General features: G+C 38.8%; 1 protein-coding gene across 1 annotated transcript in view; it reads right to left on the reverse strand.

Annotated features, from left to right (window-relative positions):
• Positions 1-24,314, reverse strand: part of LOC138955718 (uncharacterized) — a gene marked incomplete at both ends in the record, with an annotated part of 51,565 nt that overhangs the window by 14,309 nt on the left and 12,942 nt on the right. Inside the window, 3 exons of the mRNA XM_070327269.1 lie at positions 10,238-10,516; positions 11,837-12,035; positions 22,556-22,695. Of these exons, the coding sequence (XP_070183370.1) occupies positions 10,238-10,516; positions 11,837-12,035; positions 22,556-22,695 (618 nt within the window). The remainder of the gene's footprint in view (positions 1-10,237; positions 10,517-11,836; positions 12,036-22,555; positions 22,696-24,314) is intronic.

Raw genomic sequence — 24,314 nt, forward strand, 5'->3', positions numbered from 1 at the left:
GTTAGTTTCATTCTGTGAGTTCGACTGAGCTTGACTAAATGTTGTATTTTCGCCTTACGCGACTTGTTTAATTCTCTTTCTGTTGAGTGGACCCCCGAATTTGGAAAGTGTTTTGAAATCGCACAACAGTCAGACCATTTAATTTACTGCGTGGAAAGGCCATGCATAGGCTGAAGTTAATGTATGAAGCATTTGGTCCACATAATGTAAAAGTTATTAGCTTTTTTGTCGGTGGCATTTTTTGGGGAGTCACCCTGTACCATGCCAGTTGCCTGTACTAATCGCGAGCAGAAATTAGGCAGAGCGATGCATATGTAGCTTGATAGTGCAAAGAAATCATGATTTTCTAGGCTCTACCAGTCCCCTTTTTTGATTCCTTTTTTTATATCACAAAACGTCTACTTTGGTTTTTTCTTGTGTGGCACATCTAGACATGTAAGAAATATAGAATACATTATATTATCAAGTTCACATTAGTTCACATCTTTGAACTTACATTGAGTAATCAAAATTGGACATATTTATCAGAGTTGTTGCTTTTCAGCCAGATTATAAAGGCAGGGATTGCTTTTGCACCAGACAAGCCACAGTCGCATGTCATTGTTGATTTCTAAATGCTATCTTATTCTGCTAATTTCGTTTTTTCAATCGTACTTGTATTGTAAAAGGCGATCGCGCGAGTGTTGGTGTGTTTTTATTTTTTTTATTTTTTTAAAATTTTTGTAAATTTTTTTTTTTATTGTTTTTTTTTATTCAATTAATAAAACACAAGATGGTAACTGTATTTTCTGTTTGCACACATACTCTCTCATTTACATGCGGTTCAGAAAAACTTGTACATTATACAAAAGGACTAAAAATAGTCATACGTGAAAAAAATATACGTGTCAACATGTATAGCATCAAAATGATCATATGACATCATATATTGATATTTTTTTTAAAACAATATTCGCATCATAATGTATGGCTGTCTTTACATTATATCAAAGAAAATAAACAATAATTTGTTTTTAATTAATAAAACTTCAGACTAACGAAATCTCAAAACAACATGATTTCCAAAAATAATTTCCAGTGTTAATCGTGAATCGGTTTTTTTAAAAATGCTTACGCACATCTTTGCGATTAAAATAATGTGATTAATTTTCTTCATATTTTTGCTGTTACTTTTTATACCAAAAAGCACATCTGTAACATTCAACCTAATTCTTTCACCAATGTTTACTAAAATGTACATTTCAATATATTTCCAAAACCTGAGCACTGTTGGGCACTCAAAGAAAAAATGCTCCAATACATCAAGTTCATCCTTACAATATGTACAGTTTTTATCAGCCTTCACTTTCATTTTACAAAAAAAAATATTAGTTGGATAAATGTTTTGCAATATTTTCCAATGCAGTACACGTAATCGAACTTCACTAGTGACAGTGGCTGCTAAGTTCCAATTCTTTTCGTCAATTTCAAATCCTAATTTTCTTCTCCAAAATCCTTCTGAACAGGGTTGGCTGTATTGTTTTCCTACCAGAATCTTTCGAATTTCTTTTACTGATTTAACTTTTTTCCCACAGAAGGTCGGAATGTCACAGACTGAACAATTTACATCGTTTATATCGACATTTCTTAAAAGGAGATGTACAGCTATTCGAACAACATTGTACTCAAGCAATCTATTTGCAGTGTAGCCAGTTCTTTCACACACTTCTTCATAGGTAGAAAAACGTCCATTCTCACACACATCGCTCACATACATTATACCACTTTTAATCCAATCCGCAAAAAAGAGTGGGTTTCCTTGACAAATTATATCTTTGTTGTTCCACAACAAACCGGAAACAGAATTACCATTATTATCGACTTGATTGTTATCAAGCCATGCCTTCAACACAGCGGACCAAAATTCCGATTTAATACTGTCCAATCCTTTAAATGGTTTGCTATTAATGTTCGCAAAAAAACACTCAAAGCGACTCCCAAAACGAAACAACAGTGCTTTTGGGAGCCATGACCATTTCTGGTCTTCATTAGACAGAGTTAGGTTCACAACCCAGCTTAACAAAAAGGAACACTGCATCTGACGCAAATCAATCATATTTAATCCACCTTGCTTTACTTCGTTACATAAAACAGTTCTTTTCACCTTTTCAAATGCTTTTCTGTTGCAGTTTTGTTTTTGCGCCACACGAAGCGAAACATTAACCTATTAATTTCAGTTAGAACGTCGTCTGGTACAATCAGCGCCTGCATTATATAGACAAAATGTGGCAGAATAAACGTTTTGAATACACAGACTTTACCAATAATGCTCAAATTCCTTTTCTCCCACACGCAGATGAGCCTTTTTGCAACATTCACTCTCTCTTCCCAATTCTCTTTCACTTTTGACGCACGCATATAGGCCTAATTACAGAAATATACACCTAGAATTTTCATTTTGTCTGTACATGCAAAACCGCAACACTCATTCCTACAATTCTTCCGCGACCCAAACCACATTAGTTTGGATTTTTGGTGATTTATGTTCAAACCTGATATTTCTGAAAATTTACAAGAGACAGAGAGGATATCTCCAACAACAGAAGGCGTTGAGAAACACGCACGGCTTGATCCGAGTGCCAACTAGTGCACGTGCTGTGTAACAAGAACTTGATACTGGACACTAACAATGGCTTGTAACATGAAATTGTTCTCGCTGAATACTCGAGGGTTAAGAACCAAAAGAAAAAGGAAAAGTTTGTTTACGTTTTTCAGAAGCAAAAAGTATGATGTCATTTGTTTGCAAGAGTCGCATATTACTAAAGATGTCAGTGAAGAATGGAGGAGAGAGTGGGGTGGTGATCTGTTTTACAGCGAAAGTACCGTGCATAGCGCGGGACAGGTTATATTATTAAAAAAAGGGTTTGTTTGTGATCATGTAAAGATCGTGTGTGAAACGAAGCGCATTCTTGCAGTGAAGATTCGTAGTGATAACCAAAGTTTGATTATCGCAAATGTTTATGCACCAAACGAGTCTAGAGAGAAAATGACTTTTTTAGCAGATGTTTCAGACATGTTAAACAAGTCGCGTAAGGCGAAAATACAATATTTAGTCAAGTAGCTGCCATTTTTCAGCAAGACCGTATACTCGTAGCATCGTCAGTCCACCGCTCATGGCAAAGGCAGTGAAATTGACAAGAAGAGCGGGGTAGTAGTTGCGCTAAGAAGGATAGCACGCTTTTCTGTACCTCTCTTTGTTTTAACTTTCTGAGCGTGTTTTTAATCCAAACATATCATATCGATATGTTTTTGGAATCAGGAACCGACAAGGAATAAGATGAAAGTGTTTTTAAATTGATTTGGACAATTTAATTTTGATAATAATTTTTATATATTTAATTTTCAGAGCTTGTTTTTAATCCGAATATAACATATTTATATGTTTTTGGAATCAGCAAATGATGGAGAATAAGATAAACGTAAATTTGGATCGTTTTATAAAGTTTTATTTTTTTTTACAATTTTCAGATTTTTAATGACCAAAGTCATTAATTAATTTTTAAGCCACCAAGCTGAAATGCAATACCGAACCCCGGGCTTCGTCGAAAATTACTTGACCAAAATTTCAACCAATTTGGTTGAAAAATGAGGGCGTGACAGTGCCGCCTCAACTTTCACGAAAAGCCGGATATGACGTCATCAAAGACATTTATCAAAAAAATGAAAAAAACGTTCGGGGATTTCATACCCAGGAACTCTCATGTCAAATTTCATAAAGATCGGTCCAGTAGTTTAGTCTGAATCGCTCTACACACACACACACACACACGCACGCACGCACACACATACGCACATACACCACGACCCTCGTTTCGATTCCCCCTCGATGTTAAAATATTTAGTCAAAACTTGACTAAATATATATAAAAAGGAAGATGGTGATATAGTGTTGTGTGGAGATTTTAATTGTGTCATGAGTAATGAGCTCGACATAACAAGTGGAGAGAAACATTCAAACGTTGTTGTGAAACAATTTAATGACCTGGTGAATGAATGTGATTTATACGATGTATGGAGAATGCATAATTTAGATAGAAAAGAATTTACATGGTCAAAAAATATTCCATTTGTGGCAAGAAGACTTGACTACGTTTTTAGTAGCTTAAGTGTGTTTGAAAAGATTGTTGATTGTGACATAATCTCTGTTGCGACGTCGGACCACAGAGGCTGTAGTATTCATATTAAACTATCTGATGTCGTAAGAGGAGAGGGTTATTGGAAATTTAATAATTCTCTGTTGCATGATGTGAGCTTTGTTGATCAAATGAACAAAATGTTTGACACATTTCAACTTGATGTTGAAGAGGATTGTCAACTTGGTTGGGAATTATTGAAAATGAGAATCAAGGATTTTTCCCAAAATTTTAGTAAGTTTAAAAGTTTTGAAATTAAAAATGATGTTGCAAAACTGTATGGTGAATTAAATGAGTTGGATAAAACCCTTGGGATCTCCCCTGACTGTATTCAAACGCAAGGTAAACGGCAGAAGGTCAAGCTGCAGTTAGAACTGTTAGAGCAGCGTAAATCTCGTGCAGCACAGGTGCGTGCAAGAGTTCAATGGATCGAGCAGGGTGAAAGGAACACACCTTTTTTTCTTGGGTTAGAAAAGGCGAGAGCAAACGCAAAAATAATGGAAAGTGTAAAAGATGATAACGGACGAATTGTTACAACGCAAGAAGATATTATTCTCGTCCAAAAAACGTATTTTGCTGATTTGTATAAACGGAAAATTGATGAGGGAAACATGAGCTTAAAAATTGACACTTTTTTGGATGGAACAAAGGTTTTAAAAATAAATGATCAGCAGAAAGACAGCTGTGAAGGGGAAGTGGTAGAAGGAGAAGTTTTGTCAGCTCTAAAGCGTATGAATAATGGTTCTGCGCCTGGAATTGATGGATTAACAGTTGAGTTTTATAAGTTTTTTTGGAGGAGCCTAAAAAGGTATATACTTGCGTCTTTTAACTCTGCTTTTAAGAATGGAACTCTATCTAATTCACAGTGTAAAGCGGCAATTACACTGATTCATAAAGGGAAGGATTTATCAAGAAATGATTTAAAGAATTGGAGACCTATTTCACTGACCAATACAGATTATAAGTTATTAGCGAAATGTTTAGCTCTTCGGCTCTCTGATGTTGTAGGGAGTGTTGTGAATGAGGATCAAGTTGGGTATATAAAAGGTAGACGTGTCTCAACCTTATTGCGATTAGTTGATGATGTTTTAGAACATGCAGATTTACATAATAAGCCTGGATTGATGGTGTCAATTGACTTTTTTCATGCATTTGATTGCATCTCCAAAGAGTTTATGTTGAAGATGTTTGAAAAATTTGGTTTTGGAACTGATTTTGTGAAATGGGTTGATGTTTTGATGAAAAACGCAAAAAGTTGTGTAAACTATTGAGAGTGTTGGTGTGTTAGGGGTGGGGAGGGGTGGAGGGGGGGGGGGGGGTGCATGTGAGTGCGTGTTTCAGTGTCCTGTGCTTTGTACATACGCATCGTTACATTGTGTTCGTATTTTTCGTATGTTTTTAAACTGATTCTCTTCTTTAGTTTCCTCTTATTTTTTGTTACATTTAGTCAAGTTTTGACTAAATGTTTTAACATTGAGGGGGGAATCGAGACGAGGGTCGTGGTGTATGTGTGTGTGTGTGACTGTCTGTCTGTGTGTGTGTGTAGAGCGATTCAGACTAAACTACTTGACCGATCTTTATGAAATTTGACATGAGAGTTTCTGGATATGATATCCTCAGACGTGTTTTTCATTTTTTTGATAATTGTCTTTGATGACGTCATATCCGGCTTTTCGTGAAAGTTGAGGCGGCACTGTCACACTCTCATTTTTCAACCAAATTGGTTGAAATTTTGGTCAAGTAATCTCCGACGAAGCCCGGACTTCGGTATTGCATTTCAGCTTGGTGGCTTAAAAATTAATTAATGACTTTGGTCATTAAAAATCGGAAAATTGTAAAGAAATTTTTTTTTTATAAAACGATCCAAATTTACGTTCATCTTATTCTCCATCATTTTCTGATTCCAAAAACATATAAATATGTTATATTTTGATTAAAAACAAGCTCTGAAAATTAAAAATATAAAAATTATGATCAAAATTAAATTTTCGAAATCAATTTAAAAACACTTTCATCTTATTCCTTGTCGGTTCCTGATTCCAAAAACATATCGATATGATATGTTTGGATTGAAAACACGCTCAGAAAGTTAAAACGAAGAGAGGTACAGAAAAGCGTGCTATCCTTCTCAGCGCAACTACTACCCCGCTCTTCTTGTCAATTTCACTGCCTTTGCCATGAGTGGTGGACTGACGATGCTACGAGTATACGGTCTTGCTGCGTTGCATTGCGTTCAGTTTCATTCTGTGAGTTCGACAGCTAACTGTAACAAGTCGCGTAAGGCGAAAATACAACATTTAGTCAAGTTCTGACTAAATGTTTTAACATAGACTGGGAATCGAGACGAGCTGCCATACAGTATTATGAGTTGATTCTAATATGCTGACTGTTAGCAAATTATAACAGACATGTCGAGAGAAAAATATATCAAGCATGAGCCTTTTAGTTGCAAACAGACAGCATATTAGAAATAACAGTTTTATTACCGTTTAATTCGACCAAGAGAAATTTCGAAGTGACCCCACGAATTAGACAGAACAGCCGCAATGAGAACTTGAGCGCTCCTACCTGAATACGCCTGTCAGTCAAAGAATTCTCGTGACCTGGGTCAGCCAAGCAGAGAAACACACCTGACATAATGAATATTCACAGGTCAAATGCGTTTGACACACAACAATCTCACACGATAAAACATGTTGAACATGCGTTTCGGTTGCTTCGCTTTTTCTGGTTGAACAGAGAGCACAGATTCAGAACCGACTCCAGACGGATGGGAAATGACGTAAAGATACATTTGACGTATAGCGAGGGACGCAATTTTATTTGATTTTTCTGAACTTTGATAATTCAGATTTCAAGTGAGCGGGTCTGCATTGCACACTCAGAAGATGGGCGGTGCCTTGCTGTTCCGTAAAGCACCCACCGACAAAACTCGCTTTTCAGTATGTTTTAGATAAAGAAAGTATTATCTGACAGCATTTGAAGTGTCATTCTTCAGAATAAATCACGCTGATAAGGTTGATTTAAATTTGTACTGTCTTGCTAATTTCTAGCTTGCTAAACAAAAAGGGTCCCTGCCTGAACGTTATAACATTTAAAGGGTCACCTAAAATCCGTCTTGATTGGTCAAAAAGCCATATGGGGCACTGAATTGGTAATAAACGGCACTACCGACCTTTTTGTCGTGTGTGTGTGTGTGTGTGAAACACACATTACTTGTATTGGGGGAATGTTTCTCTTTGATCTTGTGAAGGTGTACGAACTGAATCTCTATTTGTACGAACTGAGACATGTTCATTTGTACCAGCTGAATCAAAGCGTATGAGCTGAACCGGGATGTTTTCAGAAAAACCGGTACAGTCCTAAAGCCATGGATTTCTATAAACTTCTGTTCGAGCAAAATGTATAAACAAGCAATGTTTTTAGTGCTCGTGTGCAATTTAGGGGTTGGTTTTGATATCAGGGCGAGAAAAACAAGAAAACGTAGAGCAATGTTATTGTTGTATAGTAGCAGCGCTGGGCCCGTCATTCTAGCGCAAACAAAAAACAAGTCGCGTAAGGCGAAAATACAATATTTAGTCAAGTAGCTGCCATTTTTCAGCAAGACCGTATACTCGTAGCATCGTCAGTCCACCACTCACGGCAAATGCAGTGAAATTGACAAGAAGAGCGGGGTAGTAGTTGCGCTAAGAAGGATAGCACGCTTTTCTGTACCTCTCTTTGTTTTAACTTTCTGAGCGTGTTTTTAATCCAAATATATCATATCTATATGTTTTTGGAATCAGGAACCGACAAGGAATAAGATGAAAGTGTTTTTAAATTGATTTGGACAATTTAATTTTGATAATAATTTTTATATATTTAATTTTCAGAGCTTGTTTTTAATCCGAACATAACATATTTATATGTTTTTGGAATCAGCAAATGATGGAGAATAAGATAAACGTTAATTTGGATCGTTTTATAAATTTTTATTTTTTTTTACAATTTTCCGATTTTTAATGACCAAAGTCATTAATTAATTTTTAAGCCACCAAGCTGAAATGCAATACCGAACCCCGGGCTTCGTCGAAGATTACTTGACCAAAATTTCAACCAATTTGGTTGAAAAATGAGGGCGTGACAGTGCCGCCTCAACTTTCACGAAAAGCCGGATATGACGTCATCAAAGACATTTATCAAAAAAATGAAAAAAACGTTCGGGGATTTCATACCCAGGAACTCTCATGTCAAATTTCATAAAGATCGGTCCAGTAGTTTAGTCTGAATCGCTCTACACACACACACACACACACACACACACGCACACACATACACCACGACCCTCGTTTCGATTCCCCCTCGATGTTAAAATATTTAGTCAAAACTTGACTAAATATAACAAGTCGCGTAAGGCGAAAATACAATATTTAGTCAAGTAGCTGTCGAACTCACACAATGAAACTGAACGCAACGCAACGCAGCAAGACCGTATACTCGTAGCATCGTCACTCCACCGCCCGTGGCAAAGGCAGTGCACGTGGAATTGACAAGAAGAGCGGGGTATTCGTTGCGCTGAGAAGGATAGCACGCTTTTCTGTACCTCTCTTCGTTTTAACTTTCTGAGCGTGTTTTTAATCCAAACATATCATATCTATATATTTTTGGAATCAGGAACCGACAAGGAATAAGATGAAAGTGTTTTTAAATTGATTTCGAAAAAAAAATTTTGATAATAATTTTTATATATTTAATTTTCAGAGCTTGTTTTTAATCCGAATATAACATATTTATATGTTTTTGGAATCAGCAAATGATGGAGAATAAGATAAACGTAAATTTGGATCGTTTTATAATTTTTTTTTTTTTTTACAATTTTCAGATTTTTAATGACCAAAGTCATTAATTAATTTTTAAGCCACCACGCTGAAATGCAATACCGAACCCCGGGCTTCGTCGAAGAGTACTTGACCAAAATTTCAACCAATTTGGTTGAAAAATGAGGGCGTGACAGTGCCGCCTCAACTTTCACGAAAAGCCGGATATGACGCCATCAAAGACATTTATCAAAAAAATGAAAAAAACGTTCGGGGATTTCATACCCAGGAACTCTCATGTCAAATTTCATAAAGATCGGTCCAGTAGTTTAGTCTGAATCGCTCTACACACACACACACACAGACACACACACAGACACACGCACATACACCACGACCCTCGTTTCGATTCCCCCTCGATGTTAAAATATTTAGTCAAAACTTGACTAAATATAACGAATGGCACGCTTTCAAAATCTGTACACATCGTCAACAACAAAAATAAAATGAAATAAATACTGGTTTCAATAAGGCCTTAAGAAGCTTCCTTGGCTTAAATAAGCTATAACTACAGCCCCTCAAGCTTTTTTATGAGCAAGTTTATATTTTCATTTATTTTCTTTCTGTTTTTGATTGGTTTCTTGAGTTTCTTGTTGTGATTCAAATACTGTTCTTATCGAACAGAAACAAATAAATCTGATGCACATTTGAATTAATCTTAAACGCACAGCTAGTTGTATCATGTTGTTTTAAAGTAGAGGGCTTTATACAAGGATTCACGTAGTCTCTTCACTGGTCCATACTAGGCACCCAGACACCTAATATGGAAGAGTTGTGCATGTTTCTGTATTTACTTTTTGTTGAATGTCTGTAAAAGTTAAGTCACACTAAATTGGACTAATTGAGGGAGAACAACTACCAAGCACACAATGAAACTTCTTAAGGAGAAAGCAAGCAAGTTATCAGTATGAAAGTGAAAACACTGGTCCATATCCGGGGCCCTTCCCCTGCACAGTACTACCGCCGTGTTCTTATGTCAGACCCAAACAAAGCCTTTTGATCTTGCGATGCAGTATTATTTTATATACTCAGATTCATCAAAGCAATTAATGACTTTTTAAAAATTAAGTAATCAGAGAAAACTCTTAGTCTACACAGGAAGCAGTCAGGATGTTGATCTAGAGTATTTCTCTAAGTGGGGGAGCAGAACTGATTAAAAAAAAAAGGTACTGTGCATTTGTATACAGATAACTTTAGAATAACACTTACATCCAATGTTGCCTGTGTACACAGCCGTGTAGCTGCCTGCATCCCATTTGACGTCACAGTGAAACTTGTTCACTCCCTGATCATGACGTGTTAGAGTCTGTGAAGGCAGCGTCAGAGTTGTAACGCCATACTCTCCCTCTATAATGGTGCCGCCATTTGCACGTGACCAGGCGAGGCGACCTGCAGGCTGACCGAGGTTTGTGGTGCTGCACTTGCAGGTGAAGGTCGTGTTCTCAGCCACGATGTCCGGACAGCTGATGGTGGGGGTCACTGGCTTCTCTGTGGTTACAATCATTACAGAACAACAGCTACAAAAACAACAACGACGACGTCAACAATGACCGCGACCAAATGGAACACGCAAGACAGAAAGAAATAAAGAACGAAATAGAGAAAGAAAGACACATAAGCAGACAGAGGGGAAGGGCACAATCTTAATCAGGAAAACCCCCACGTAAGAATCATAGGTTTTTGGAACGTTTCATTCATGACAAAACTAACGTTACATTTTTAGTACGTCGACCCAGTGGTCTTTTAGGAAGTTAGACAGACACGCATTTACATATACAGATAATTAACTTACCTTAGCATGCCGTTAGATCTCGCTTGCACTTTTTGTTACTACCCGTAAAATCCATAGCAAACGCCCAGTATCTAGCAAACGCCCACCCCCCACTTTTGGCCAAAACTTGTGCAGAGGGGTCAATACCAAGCAAACGCCCACCCCGGTTAAAAGAAAACAAGTTTTAGGACAGTCGGCCTCATATATCTACGATTGGTGCACACTGTTCGATGGTTCTCTTTTTTTTAGGGTGGGGTGGGTGGGGGGGGAGGGGGGCGGGGGGAATAAAATTACGTCATGTCCCACAGTGAAGTCGTTCAGTGACGTTTTTTAATGAGTGTTTAACACTTCTCTATGTTCAGCCATGCCGAAGCACAAATCCTTTACAGTGACATACGCTCGTACAAACTAAAAGCCTTGAAATATCTTGAAAACGAAGCTGCAGACAATGTTTCGGTATGTGCCCGCGAGTTTTCTTCCAGAAGAAGCTGAGAGTGGAGACGACAGTGAAGACGATGATGTTGACTTCGGACTAGAATGAGCCCAGTATCATCAAGCCTACCAGATCACAAACAAGAGAAGAAACTGTGTTTGTGCTGACGTTAGTCCGAGAATGAGAAGAATCAAGGTCACTTGTGTTCTTTTTTTTCTTCTTTTTTTCTAGCACAGATTTATTTATGTAAACAAACGGTGTGTTTAATTTTCATTAAAATTGCATAAGTCAGATGGTTGTACCACTTTATTTCTCTCGTGAAAATGTGATGACACGTTATCTTGCAAAGGGGTGTATACCTAGCAAACGCCCACTCACTACTTTTAGTTTTACCCGAAATCTGTGCGGAGGGGGGGTGGGCGTTTGCTAGGGATTTTACGGTAATAGCTGTAGCAAACAACATACTTCAAACATCTTACACGATTGGCATAAACAATTCATCAACCATATCGTACAATCAAAACTTCTGTGAAATGTCTCTACGGTTTGAATGTTTGTCCATGCGTGGTACTGGCAATATCAGCGTGTGTATTCATCAGCTCACGCAGTGTAACAGGCCCTGTAACGCGCCGTGTAGGACCGGGATAGACGTCAATCCTGAAGTAGAAGTCCTGTCTGCTGGTGATGCCGGACAGAAGACTGGGGAATTCAAAGCTGAAGGAACATGATCCTGTACGGTAGCTGGCGTTACTGTGGGGGTGGGTCGTGTAGCTAGCTGATTTCACTGAGGTTGGCTGGAAACTCTGTAGGAAGCAGAACAATCATGTTGTTTTGTGTTGTGTGTAATTAAGTGTTTGCGAGTGCAATTACGTTACACGTAAACACTGTTTGTGAAAATGCCTCTGCCCATGCATTATCTGGATATTGATTCAAAAATATCCCTGAATGTCTTTTTGTCAGCTTTGCTGTTTTTACTGCTGACTCTAAATCTGTACTTTTCAATGCACATGCTCATGTGTATGTGTGTGTGTGTGTGTGTGTGTGTGTGTGTGTGTGTGTGTGTGTGTGCGGGTGTGTTAGTGAGTTTGTGTGTGCGTTTGTGTGTGCGCGCGCGCGCGCGCGTGTGCGTGTGTGTGTGCGTAAGTGTGTGTGTGTATGCGTGTGTTTACATGTACACTCTTCAAAAAAAGTTAAGGATCACTTTTTTACAAGCACGCCACACAAAACAGACAAGACAGAATTCTTTCATTTTTTAAAAATTATATAATTGAACAACCAAGGAGTAATGACAAACAAAGCAAAGATCGAACGCGGCAGCGACAATTTAGCTAGAGTGTGTCAAACGTGACAACCCTCGAAAATGGAATTCACAACAATGTGAATCAGTGTCAATAACGCGTGTGCCCTCCGTTGTGTGCCAGGCATTCAACACATCGTTGGCACATGGAGTGGATCAGGTTGCATATGAATGCTCTGGGAACTCCATTCCACTCCTGCTGGAGCCATTGCAGCAGTTGACCCAAATTGGTAGGAGGAGGGTGATGTTGCTGTACCCGACGACAAAGCTCGTCCCACATGTGCTCTATGGGGTTCAGGTCCGGGCTGTTGGCTGGCCACAGCATCCTGTTGACCCTGGCCTGCTGGATGAAGGTGTTTACAGCTGCAGAGCAATGGGGAGGTGCGTTGTCATCCTGAAGAATCGCACGAGGGCCGATCGCATGGAGGGCTGGAACGACCAGGGGTTGCAGGATCTCATTCTGGTAGCGGACACCGGTCAAGTTGCCCACTACATGGTACAGGGGTGTCCTTAGACGTGTGCTGATCCCTCCTTAGACCATCACAGAGCCTCCGCCAAAACGCTGTCGTTCCAGAACAGCGCCTTCTGCGAAGCGCTCTACGCGACGCCTCCACACTCGGATGCGACCATCAGCAGGTTCCAAGCAAAAGCGGGACTCATCTGTAAACAACACCTGAGCCCACTGCTGACGTTGCCACCTCACATGTTGAGTGCACCAGGCTCGGCGAGCTGCTCGGTGATAAGCAGTCAGGGTTGTTCCTCGGACTGGACGCCTTGCACGCAAGCCAAAGTTGTGTAAGCGGTTTCGGATCGTCTGACCACTAACAACAGTTTTGGTGGTAGTTTCTAGGCGTTGCCCAATGTTGTTTGCCGTAGCCATTCTTTGTTGCATGGCCTGCCTCTGAATGAAGCGATCCTCTCTTTGTGTTGTCGCTCCTGCACTCTTCCAGTTGCGTGGAATCTCTGATTTAGTCTGATGATGACAGAGGGAGCCACTGCAAGCCTCTGGGCCCGGCACTTGCCTGGCAGCAACACCGTCTTGTAGCCATCCTATTGCCCTTCCTCTATCCAAATCGCTCAGTTTTCTTAGTGGGGGCATGCTGCTATTGTGCATAATTGTGTCAGCGTGTCAACCTTTAAACACAAGCTGGTGAGCGATGTTCATAGCCAGGACCCTGTTGTAGCACATGCATCACAACCTTTTGCCCTGGCATGCGTTTCACAAATTCCATGGGGCTATAAAAAACACCCTTTTTCTTCCAAAGTGCAGAAGCTTTTGAGAAGTCCCACAAAGGGAAATAACTCTGCCTGTCAAACAAAATTCTTGGTCAAGACTCATTGTTCATTTGTTAATTCAAACCCATTAATCTTTTAGTTATTATGTCGATGTTTAATTTGTTGGCAATTTTTTATAATTAGATCTGTTTTTTCAACCGATCCTAAACTTTTGGTGAAGAGTGTATGTATATATCTGAGAGAGAGAGAGAGAGAGAGAGAGAGAGAGAGAGAGAGAGAGAGAGAGAGAGAGAGAGAGAGAGAGAGAGAGAGAGAGAGAGAGAGAGAGAGAGAGAGAGAGACAATGACAATGACAATGACAATTCTTTATTTTACGAGGGTAACAGAATAAGCATTGGTATACTTTTTTGCATCTGGCAGGGGTGTTGCTAGACATTTTATTGTTGGGACATTTGGCCGAAACTGTCAGAAAGCTTTAGGACATCTTGGAAAATGTTTTGGCTCATCCAAAGTCACCGCAACATTGAAACACAAGACTCAAGAGGGGAACACCAATACAGACGGAGCAGTTAAGCCAGAGGGGGGGGGGGGGTACAACCCGGGGTCCAGAGTCCCGTTGGGGGGTCTTGGCGGCCAAGCCCCCCTGAAGCTGAAGAATTTTAGCTATTTTATAAACAATTTGTGGCTTATCCTTGATTCTAAACATGATCAATTGGTGTCAGCAGCCACTCATTATTTCTTTTAACGTTCGTATTAATGGCAATTTATCTTCACTGATATCTGCTCCCAACGTCATATATATATAGTATGGTTAGAAGGAAGACATGTCTCATACTGTGATAGTTAAACAATTAACTCTTCCCCCGGCTTTACTTTTATTTTTTGGGGGGAGGGGTCAGGAACCCCTGTAACACCCCCCCCCCCTAATCCGCCCCTGGATTATATGTTGCATACTGCATCTGAAACAATCAGCTTTGCTGATTTAACTAAAACAGACACCAGTTCTCTGAAACTTTTTTCAAACCTTTAACTTTAAGTTCTTGAAAGTAAAACTCTTCGAATCTTGTGCAAATCTTGACAAGCCTTGGGAAACATGACTGGTAAAACACCAATAAAAGACTGTGTAGGGTGAGCCATTATGCTTGGAAACCACGATTTGGAGGACGCTTTTCATTATCTGGCTCAGCAGATTTCGATTCGCGGTGACTATCGTCTGCTTTGATCGACTCGACAACACTAAGCTTACTACCACTCACACTGACACTGTCCACATTCGCGGTGTTGCTGTCATTTTGTCCGGAATCACTTACCTTGGCGAAGGGTAGCAAACCTTGGCCAATTTAATTTTTTTTTCTTTTTGCGACATGATGTTCAAATCCAAATCGAAAGCACTGACTGACTGATAAACTATCGCGAACTGGCGGACGCAAACGTTAAGAGTGTGGTTTCCCTTGTCCAATGGCTTCCGTTCAAAACATTGATGGTTCGTTTTTGGTATTCGCGAAGAAAATAAACGTCAGTCAGTTGACTTAGTACATCGGCAGCAGTTTTAGCAATCAAAGCCTGACCAATAAAAACAACTGGACAAACATTGGCCGATTCAGACGAATACTCTTCGGACATTTGGCCGATAAGGACATGAAAGTTTCGGCCAAGGTAAAAAAAAAATCGGCGATTGGCCGAAGGGCCGACCCAAACGACACCCCTGTCTGGCCCTCGCCCTAAAGAGGGACTAAATCTACTATAATAACTACTACTACATACTTACATAATTAGTAAAACAGTATAAGTTTATGTACATAAGTGCATTATATGAAACATTGTAGTTTATAAATGTTTATGACAAGGTGCAAAGCAAACATTTGCGAGTCAATTAGAGTCAGAATACTATGCAATAGAACATCAACTCTGCAAGACAATGAATATCATGCAGAACATCATAATTTCGCGAACAAAACAATACATCAAAAGTGAGTGACTGTGTCCCAAAGGACATAACAATCAATAATAATACTATTTTCATTAAATGGGATATATATTTGTTTTTGAAAGAATCTGTGCTTGTAGCTTCCCGTAAGGCATTCGGAAGAGCGTTCCAGAGACGGCCACCTGAATAAACTAGACTAGACTTAAATAAGTCTATCCTAGGAAGAGGAGTGTTAAATTTCATAAGGTGGTGTGAATTCTTCAAAGAGAACTTTGAACAAATGGTTTGGGGTAGAGTTTCGGATATAATTTTATGCATAAAGATTCCTTTGTTAAAAAGCAGTCTTGACTTTAGAGGTAAGATCCCTAAATGTATGTAGTCTAACTCTGTGAGGGTAGTGTGCTTTAGTAATACTACTTTTAGCGCTCTTTTATGTAATCTGCTAAGTGGTTTTAAGGAATTTTCACTTGCTGAGTCCCGTAGAGTGGATGCGTAATCAATAAAATATTGAATATGAGCAATGAAGAATAACTTTCTGGTGTGGCAGTTCAGGAAGTGTTTAATTCTAGATAAGAGATACACTTTCTTTGACACCACTTTACTTAGTTGCTCTCTGGGTTGACCAAGACAAGTTGTTATCTATATTAACACCCAGCAGTTTGTGATGGTCGACTTGTTCCACTATTTCACCATCTATCATTAAAGCAGGACCAGCTGAACAAATATTCTGGCGTTTTTGTCTTGTTGTTATGACCATATATTTGGTTTTCTTTGGGTTAAGAGACATATGGTTTAGTTCAGTCCACTCTGTCAACTGGTTTAAACTCCTTTGAAGTGATTCTGATAAGCGAGTTACATTTGTGTTGCTGGAGTGAATTGTGGTGTCATCTGCAAAAAGTTCACATACATTTTGAATATGTAGGGGGAGGTCATTAATGTATATAGAGAAGAGGAGGGGTCCTAAAACCGATCCTTGTGGTACACCGTATTTTACTTCTTGCATGCTTGACGCCGAGGCGTTTGTTAGTACAGTTTGTTGTCTGCCGTTGAGAAAATTAATGAACTAATAAGTTTGACAGTTTCGATTCCGACGCCATACAATGCAAATTTTCTCAGTAAAAACGTGTGATCAAAACGTCAAAGGCTTTAGCAAAATCAACAAAAATGGCACCACAGAATCCATTGTCGTTTATTTTCTCCATCCATTGATCAACAAGAGAAACTAAGGCAGTATGGCAGGAATGGTTAGCTCTAAAACACGATTGTTTAGGGTGAAGTAAATTGTTTTGGTTAAGATGCGTTAGAATATGTTTGTTAATGTGTTTTTCAAGTGGTTTTGATAAAACAGACAATATTGAAATTGGCCTATAGTTTGATGGGTCTTTTTTATCACCTGATTTAAACTTTAGCCTGTTTCAGGGCGACTGGAAAATAGTTTTTGTCTAAACAAAGATTATAAAGGTAAGTGAGTGTTTCAGAAATTACAGGGGCTGACAATTTAAGAATCCTACCATCGAGGCCGTCGATTCCCCGGGAGCCTGTTTGCTTAAGGTGTGTAAGTGCGTTAAAAACTTCAGGTACTGTAAGTAGAGGAATATTCGCTTGACTTGAAACTTGTTTCGACTCACAATATTCTTCTAACACTTTCAAATTGTTCAAATTGAATTTGTCATTTGTAATAACTTGTTCAACTATTTTAGAAAAATGCGTGTTTAAATCATCAGGGGATATGTCCTTAACACAACTTGAATGACTGGCAATCGTTTTATTTGTAAGTTCATTTATTGCTTTCCATATATTCATTGAATTTTGCTTTGATGACGCCAGGTCATGAAAGTACTTGATCTTTTTTGTTCGTTTAAGTGAGTTTACGTTATTTCTCTGTTCTCTATACTCCGCTTCCTTGCCAACTGATTTTAAGAAATGACGATGGCCAATAGCATCTTGCAATTCAGTATCAAACCATTTAGGTTTTACTAATTGCTTGACTATCTTAATTCTCCACCGAGCATGTTTATCGTATATTTCTGTAAAGACATTTATCCAGTGTGTTATTTTATTCTCTCTTTATTTATATAGCGCCTTATCCGAAGTTCAAAGCGCTTCATCAGGATCCGTATAATTATAAACATCCGAGAGAGAAGAATTACTTAAGTCTACAAGAAAGGCGTTCTCGTTAAATTTAGTAAAGGAGCGGTACTTTACTGTCTTGTGATCCCGCAGTGGGGCACTGCGGTTATGAAATTAAAGGCCCCTCCTGTTTTTGGAACCGCAGGAGCTTTCTAGTTTGCTGTTAGATAGATTTTTGGTTCCTCTTTCCTGTCATGCTCTCTTTTTCTTCATGAATTCTTTTCTTTTTTCTGCCTTCTTGCTCATTCACCTGTATTTTTTCCAAAAATCTCTTCTCTTGCCGCTTGTCTCGCGATTCATGTATAGTTTAATCTGTTAGTGTTCTGATGTAAGTCCAGCAGTAGATAGGTTAAGCCTATTTTAACATACTGGAAACTGGTAATCTTCCAGTAGGTATTAATTTAGTTTTACTAAAGCCTGCTGGGACACAAGTAATGGGTTAGTGCATTTGTAAACAGGAATCGCTTGACAAGTGGCCCCCTTCACCCCCCCCCTTCCTCGTCCTGATATGGCTCTGCGTAGTCGGCTGGACGTTAAGCAACAAATAAACAAACAAACAAACAAACAAACTGTCTTGTGACCAACTTTGGGGATTTGTACACCCTTTCTTGACAACGTGAGACAAACAGGAAAATGATCACTACAGCCGCTGGTTGGAACACAAACTTCTGCAACGTTACGGGTGTTAGAAACATATAGACATGATCTATCAAAGTGCTTGTAGATGCAGTAACCATAGTAGGGGTGTTCACGACTTGTTTAAGATCATAAAGGTTGAACATATCTAACCGTGGTTTATTTTGTTTTAATGAATCAATATTAAAATCTCCTAAGAGAATGGTTTCTTTTGATTCTAACAAAGCAGCATCTAACATATGTGAACATTTGTCCGTCCAGTTTACACGTTCTGCTGGATTTCTATAGCAGAAACCAATAAGCATTGGAGGTGCCTTTTTACATTTAGTCAAGTTATGACTAAATGTTTTAACATCGAGGGGGGAATCGAGACGAGGGTCGTGGTGTATGTGTGTGTGTGTGTGTGTATGTGTGTGTGTGTGTGTGTGCGTGCGTGCGTGTAGAGCGATTCAGACCAAACTACTGGACCGATCTTTATGAAATTTGACATGAGAGTTCCTGGGTATGATATCCCCATACGTTTTTTTCATTTTTTTTATAAATGTCTTTGATGACGTCATATCCGGCTTTTCGTGAAAGTTGAGGCGGCACTGTCACGCCCTCATTTTTTAACCAAATTGGTTGAAATTTTGGTCAAGTAATGTTCGACAAAGCCCGGACTTTGGTATTGCATTTCAGCTTGGTGGCTTATAATTTAATTAATGACTTTGGTCATTAAAAATCTGAAAATTGTAAAATAAATTGTTTTTTTATAAAACTATCCAAATTTACGTTCATCTTATTCTCCATCATTTGCTGATTCCAAAAACAAGCTCTGAAAATTAAATATACAAAAATTATTATCAAAATTGTTTTTTCGAAATCAATTTAAAAACACTTTCATCTTATTCCTTGTCGGTTCCTGATTCCAAAAACATATAGATATGATATGTTTGGATTCAAAACACGCTCAGAAAGTTAAAACGAAGAGAGGTACAGAAAAGCGTGCTATCCTTCTCAGCGCAACTACTACCCCGCTCTTCTTGTCAATTTCACTGCCTTCGCCATGAGCGGTGGACTGACGATGCTACGGTCTTGCTGAAACATTGCATTGCGTTCAGTTTCATTCTGTGAGTTCGACAGCTACTTGACTAAATGTTGTATTTTCGCCTTACGCGACTTGTTTAATTTGACCTCGATCCAGACGGATTCCACAAACTGTTCTAAATGTGTTAAACGTGTGTAAGTCAATGATTCACTTATATACACAAGCAATCCAGTTTCTTTACATTGTTGGGGGTTTCTGCGTACAACACTGTAACCTGGAACACAAACCTCAGAATCCGAAATCGTGTCAGATAGTCTTGATTCTGTAAACCCCATAACATGAAAATGTGTTCCTGAGTTTAAAAGCATGGTGGAAACTTCGTGTAATTTATTAATTGCATGGTTGATATTAAGGTGTCCAATACGAAGACCCTCTTTTGTGGGCCATGAGGTAGAAGAATTACTCATGATAAATCTGAAAACAGTGTTTTCACGTTTTAAGAATAAGAAACAAGTCGCGAAAGGCGAAAATACAATATTTAGTCAAGTAGCTGTCGAACTCACAGAATGAAACTGAACGCAATGCCATTTTTCAGCAAGACCGTATACTCGTAGCATCGTCAGTCCACCGCTCATGGCAAAGGCAGTGAAATTGACAAGAAGAGCGGGGTAGTAGTTGCGCTAAGAAGGATAGCACGCTTTTCTGTACCTCTCTTTGTTTTAACTTTCTGAGCGTGTTTTTAATCCAAACATATCATATCTATATGTTTTTGGAATCAGGAACCGACAAGGAATAAGATGAAAGTGTTTTTAAATTGATTTCGACAATTTAATTTTGATAATAATTTTTATATATTTAATTTTCAGAGCTTGTTTTTAATCCAAATATAACATATTTATATGTTTTTGGAATCAGAAAATAACGCAGAATAAGATGAACGTATATTTGGATCGTTTTATAAAGTTTTATTTTTTTTTACAATTTTCAGATTTTTAATGACCAAAGTCATTAATTAATTTTTAAGCCACCAAGCTGAAATGCAATACCGAAGTCCCGGCTTCGTCGAACATTACTTGACCAAAATTTCAACCAATTTGGTTGAAAAATGAGGGCGTGACAGTGCCGCCTCAACTTTCACGAAAAGCCGGATATGACGTCATCAAAGACATTTATCGAAAAAATTAAAAAAAAGTTCGGGGATGTCATACCCAGGAACTCTCATGTCAAATTTCATAAAGATCGGTCCAGTAGTTTAGTCTGAATCGCTCTACACACACACACACACACACACACACAGACAGAGACAGACACACACACGCACATACACCACGACCCTCGTCTCGATTCCCCCCTCTACGTTAAAACATTTAGTCAAAACTTGACTAAATGCAAAAAGAAAAAATCTAAATTACCTAAACACAGCAAAAGTAATCAATAATCGATAAGGAGAAAATAGTAAATTATACTATACACAGATACACCCAGAGATGCGACCAATGGAGTTTAACACTTGGTGTCAAACTCAAACTAAAAGACAAAACAAGTCGCGTAAGGCGAAAATACAACATTTAATCAAGTAGCTGTCGAACTCACAGAATGAAACTGAACGCAATGCAACGCAGCAAGACCGTATACTCGTAGCATCGTCAGTCCACCGCTCATGGCAAAGGCAGTGAAATTGACAATAAGAGCGGGGTAGTAGTTGCGCTGAGAAGGATAGCACGCTTTTCTGTACCTCTCTTCGTTTTAACTTTCTGAGCGAGTTTTTAATCCAAACATATCATATCTATATGTTTTTGGAATCAGGAACCAACAAGGAATAAGATGAAAGTGTTTTTAAATTGATTTGAAAAATTTAATTTTGATAAGAATTTTTATATATTTAATTTTCAGAGCTTGTTTTTAATCCAAATATAACATATTTATATGTTTTTGGAATCAGAAAATGATGAAGAATAAGATGAACGTAAATTTGGATCGTTTTAGAAAAACAATATTTTTTTTACAATTTTCAGATTTTTAATAACCAAAGTCATTAATTAATTTTTAAGCCACCAAGCTGAAATGCAATACCGAATTCCTGGCTTCGTCGAACATTACTTGACCAAAATTTCAACCAATTTGGTTAAAAAATGAGGGAGTGACAGTGCCGCCTCAACTTTCACGAAAAGCCGGATATGACGTCATCAAAGACATTTATCAAAAAAATGAAAAACGCGTTCGGGGATAACATACCTAGGAACTCTCATGTCAAATTTCATAAAGATCGGTCCAGTAGTTTAGTCTGAATCGCTCTACACACACACACAGACACACACACACACGCACGCACATACACCACGACCCTCGTCTCGATTCCCCCCTCTACGTTAAAACATTTAGTCAAAACTTGACTAAATGTAACAAAGAGAGAAAAAAGCTACACTACTTTACACAAAGAGAAATAAGTAGACTTTAGAGTAACAAGAATTAACCAGAGCAGATTAACTCAAATTCAACGAGTAAAATGACCCGACAGTGAATAACTGAAACACCAGTAGTCACATTAATGGCACGCGAAGATGAGTGACGAGAATGGAGGGGAGAGAGAGAGGGAGAGAGAGAGAGAGAGAGAGAGAGAGACAGAGAGAGAGAGAGAGAGAGAAAGAGAGAGACAGAGACAGAGAGACAGAGAGAGAGAGACAGAGAGAGAGAGAGTGAGTGAGAGAGTGGAAGAGAGAGAGAGAGAGAGAAAGTAAGAGAGTGAGAGAGAGAGAGTGAGAGAGAGAGAGAGAGTGGGAGAGAGAGAGAGAAAGTGTGTGTGTGCGTGTGTGTGTGTGTGTATGTATGTATGTATCTGAGAGAGAGAGGGAGAGAGAGAGAGAGAGAGAGAGAGAGCGAATAAGAAAGAGAATGAGAGAGAGAGAGAGAGAGAGAGAGAGAGAGAGAGAGAGAGAGAGAGAGAGAGAGAGAGAGAGAGAGAGAGGAGAATGAGACTGACAGACAGACACGACGACGGACATAAAGGCATATTTCGTGTTTCTTTTGTTAAAGTTCGTTTGCTTCATGTTCGTTTACTTAAAATCATTACCTGAGTTGTACCTCTGAAGACCCGACATTCATAGTTGTTGCTGGAGGAGAAAGTCTTGGTGATGTTGCAGGATACGTCAAATGTCCAGGATCCGCTTCTTGCTTCTACCCGACAGTTCTGAGCTGGCACCACTGCTGGGTCTGAGACAAATGAAAATTAGGCTGAGAGGAATGACTTTGAATGTGTTTGTTTTTGAAGCAATTGCTATTATTTCCACTTTGTGCACATGCAATCAATCTGTTTTGGCAATTTGTTCTGTACTGTCATCCGCACAAAATAATGCATGTTTTGATAATGGCTTGAAAGTTCCTTTTGTTATCTAAAATTCCAGACATACGTTTGCTGACAACAATAATACCGACCAGAGCACACACCTCTAAACTGTATGCCTGGCTCCCTGCAGACGCTCCACCTAGAGGGTACCGGGAGCACACTTGTAATATTTGAGCTTCATGTTATTGCTTCATTCCTAGCAGACACATAGACACATGCATGCTTTTTGGGGGGCTCATTTAATGCAATGACGAATGTTGGAAGTTATCTGAGCCCTTCACGAAAACATTCCGGTCATAAGCCTCATTGATTGATATACAAATGCGTCGGTACAGATCCGGCAGAACCTTTGTGAAAACATTTATTAACGGTACGCATGATACATGTAACGAATATACTGAGCGTCCCGGGAATTCTCTTTTCAGATGTCGTGCATTGCGGATTAACTTCGATGCATTTCTGGTGAATTTTGTTCGGCCTCCATTGCGAACAGGACGCAGGGACACATACTTTGAGAACCGCTGGTATGTTTTACAGCACTTACGTCATTCATGTTGCTGTTATCTTTGTCAGAAATGTACTGCATGTACATCGACAATGTGCATCGATAGTTTACTCTCAAGGCAATGAAACTTGCTATTCCGAAAATACGACACACTTGGCCTTTCAACAAAATGCATTATGAATTCATAGTCCATAGTGATTCTACCATAGTAACGTTACGAGATACACATGCTGTTGTAACATATATGCAGTGTAAAGTTGAAACCTCAGTCAAGACATTAGTTCCATAGCCAATTGTATACAGAAAAAACCAATCTGCTCTGTGACAAAGAATTTATCTAATTTGATTCAACGTGCTTTCTTTTAAAATCTTCATTAATATGAATCAATGATTTTGGTCGAACTTGCGCTACCATGTGTGATCTTGTCATCCATTTATATGTGTGTCATTAAAAGATATTTGAGATTGATAACAACATTATCTGTCATTTCTGCTTGCAATGTAATAATGTGCAGAACATAAAAAGAGGTAAAACAAAACAAAAATGTGTGTGTGTGTGTGTGTGTGTGTGTGTGTGTGTGTGTGTGTGTGTGTGTGTGTGTGTTTATGCGTTGTTGTGTGCATGATTGTGTGTGTGATCGGACACTGATTGACGACAAACATATATTTCGCTATTATTGTGCGTGTGATATTGTTCGAGCACGATTACTTTTACCTCTAGTGATGCATTTTTTCAACATGGGGGTAATGGTACGTTTTGCAGATCTGTGCAGAAATTGCACCATCAATTGTTTTCATGTTTCGATATGTGATTGTCAGGATCCTGCTCGTCATTGTGTCATTTTGTGGTTGAAATCCAATAGATGCTTCAGGAACTATCTTCATGCAAATTGAGAAATCGATTTAATTGTCAGTAAGTACTGGTGTCACATGACTGATGTGAACCAGTTGATTGGCTAATGGCGATGCGCTAAAACTGTT

Source organism: Littorina saxatilis, unplaced genomic scaffold, assembly GCF_037325665.1.
Source record: "Littorina saxatilis isolate snail1 unplaced genomic scaffold, US_GU_Lsax_2.0 scaffold_910, whole genome shotgun sequence".
NCBI classification, from domain to species: domain Eukaryota; kingdom Metazoa; phylum Mollusca; class Gastropoda; order Littorinimorpha; family Littorinidae; genus Littorina; species Littorina saxatilis.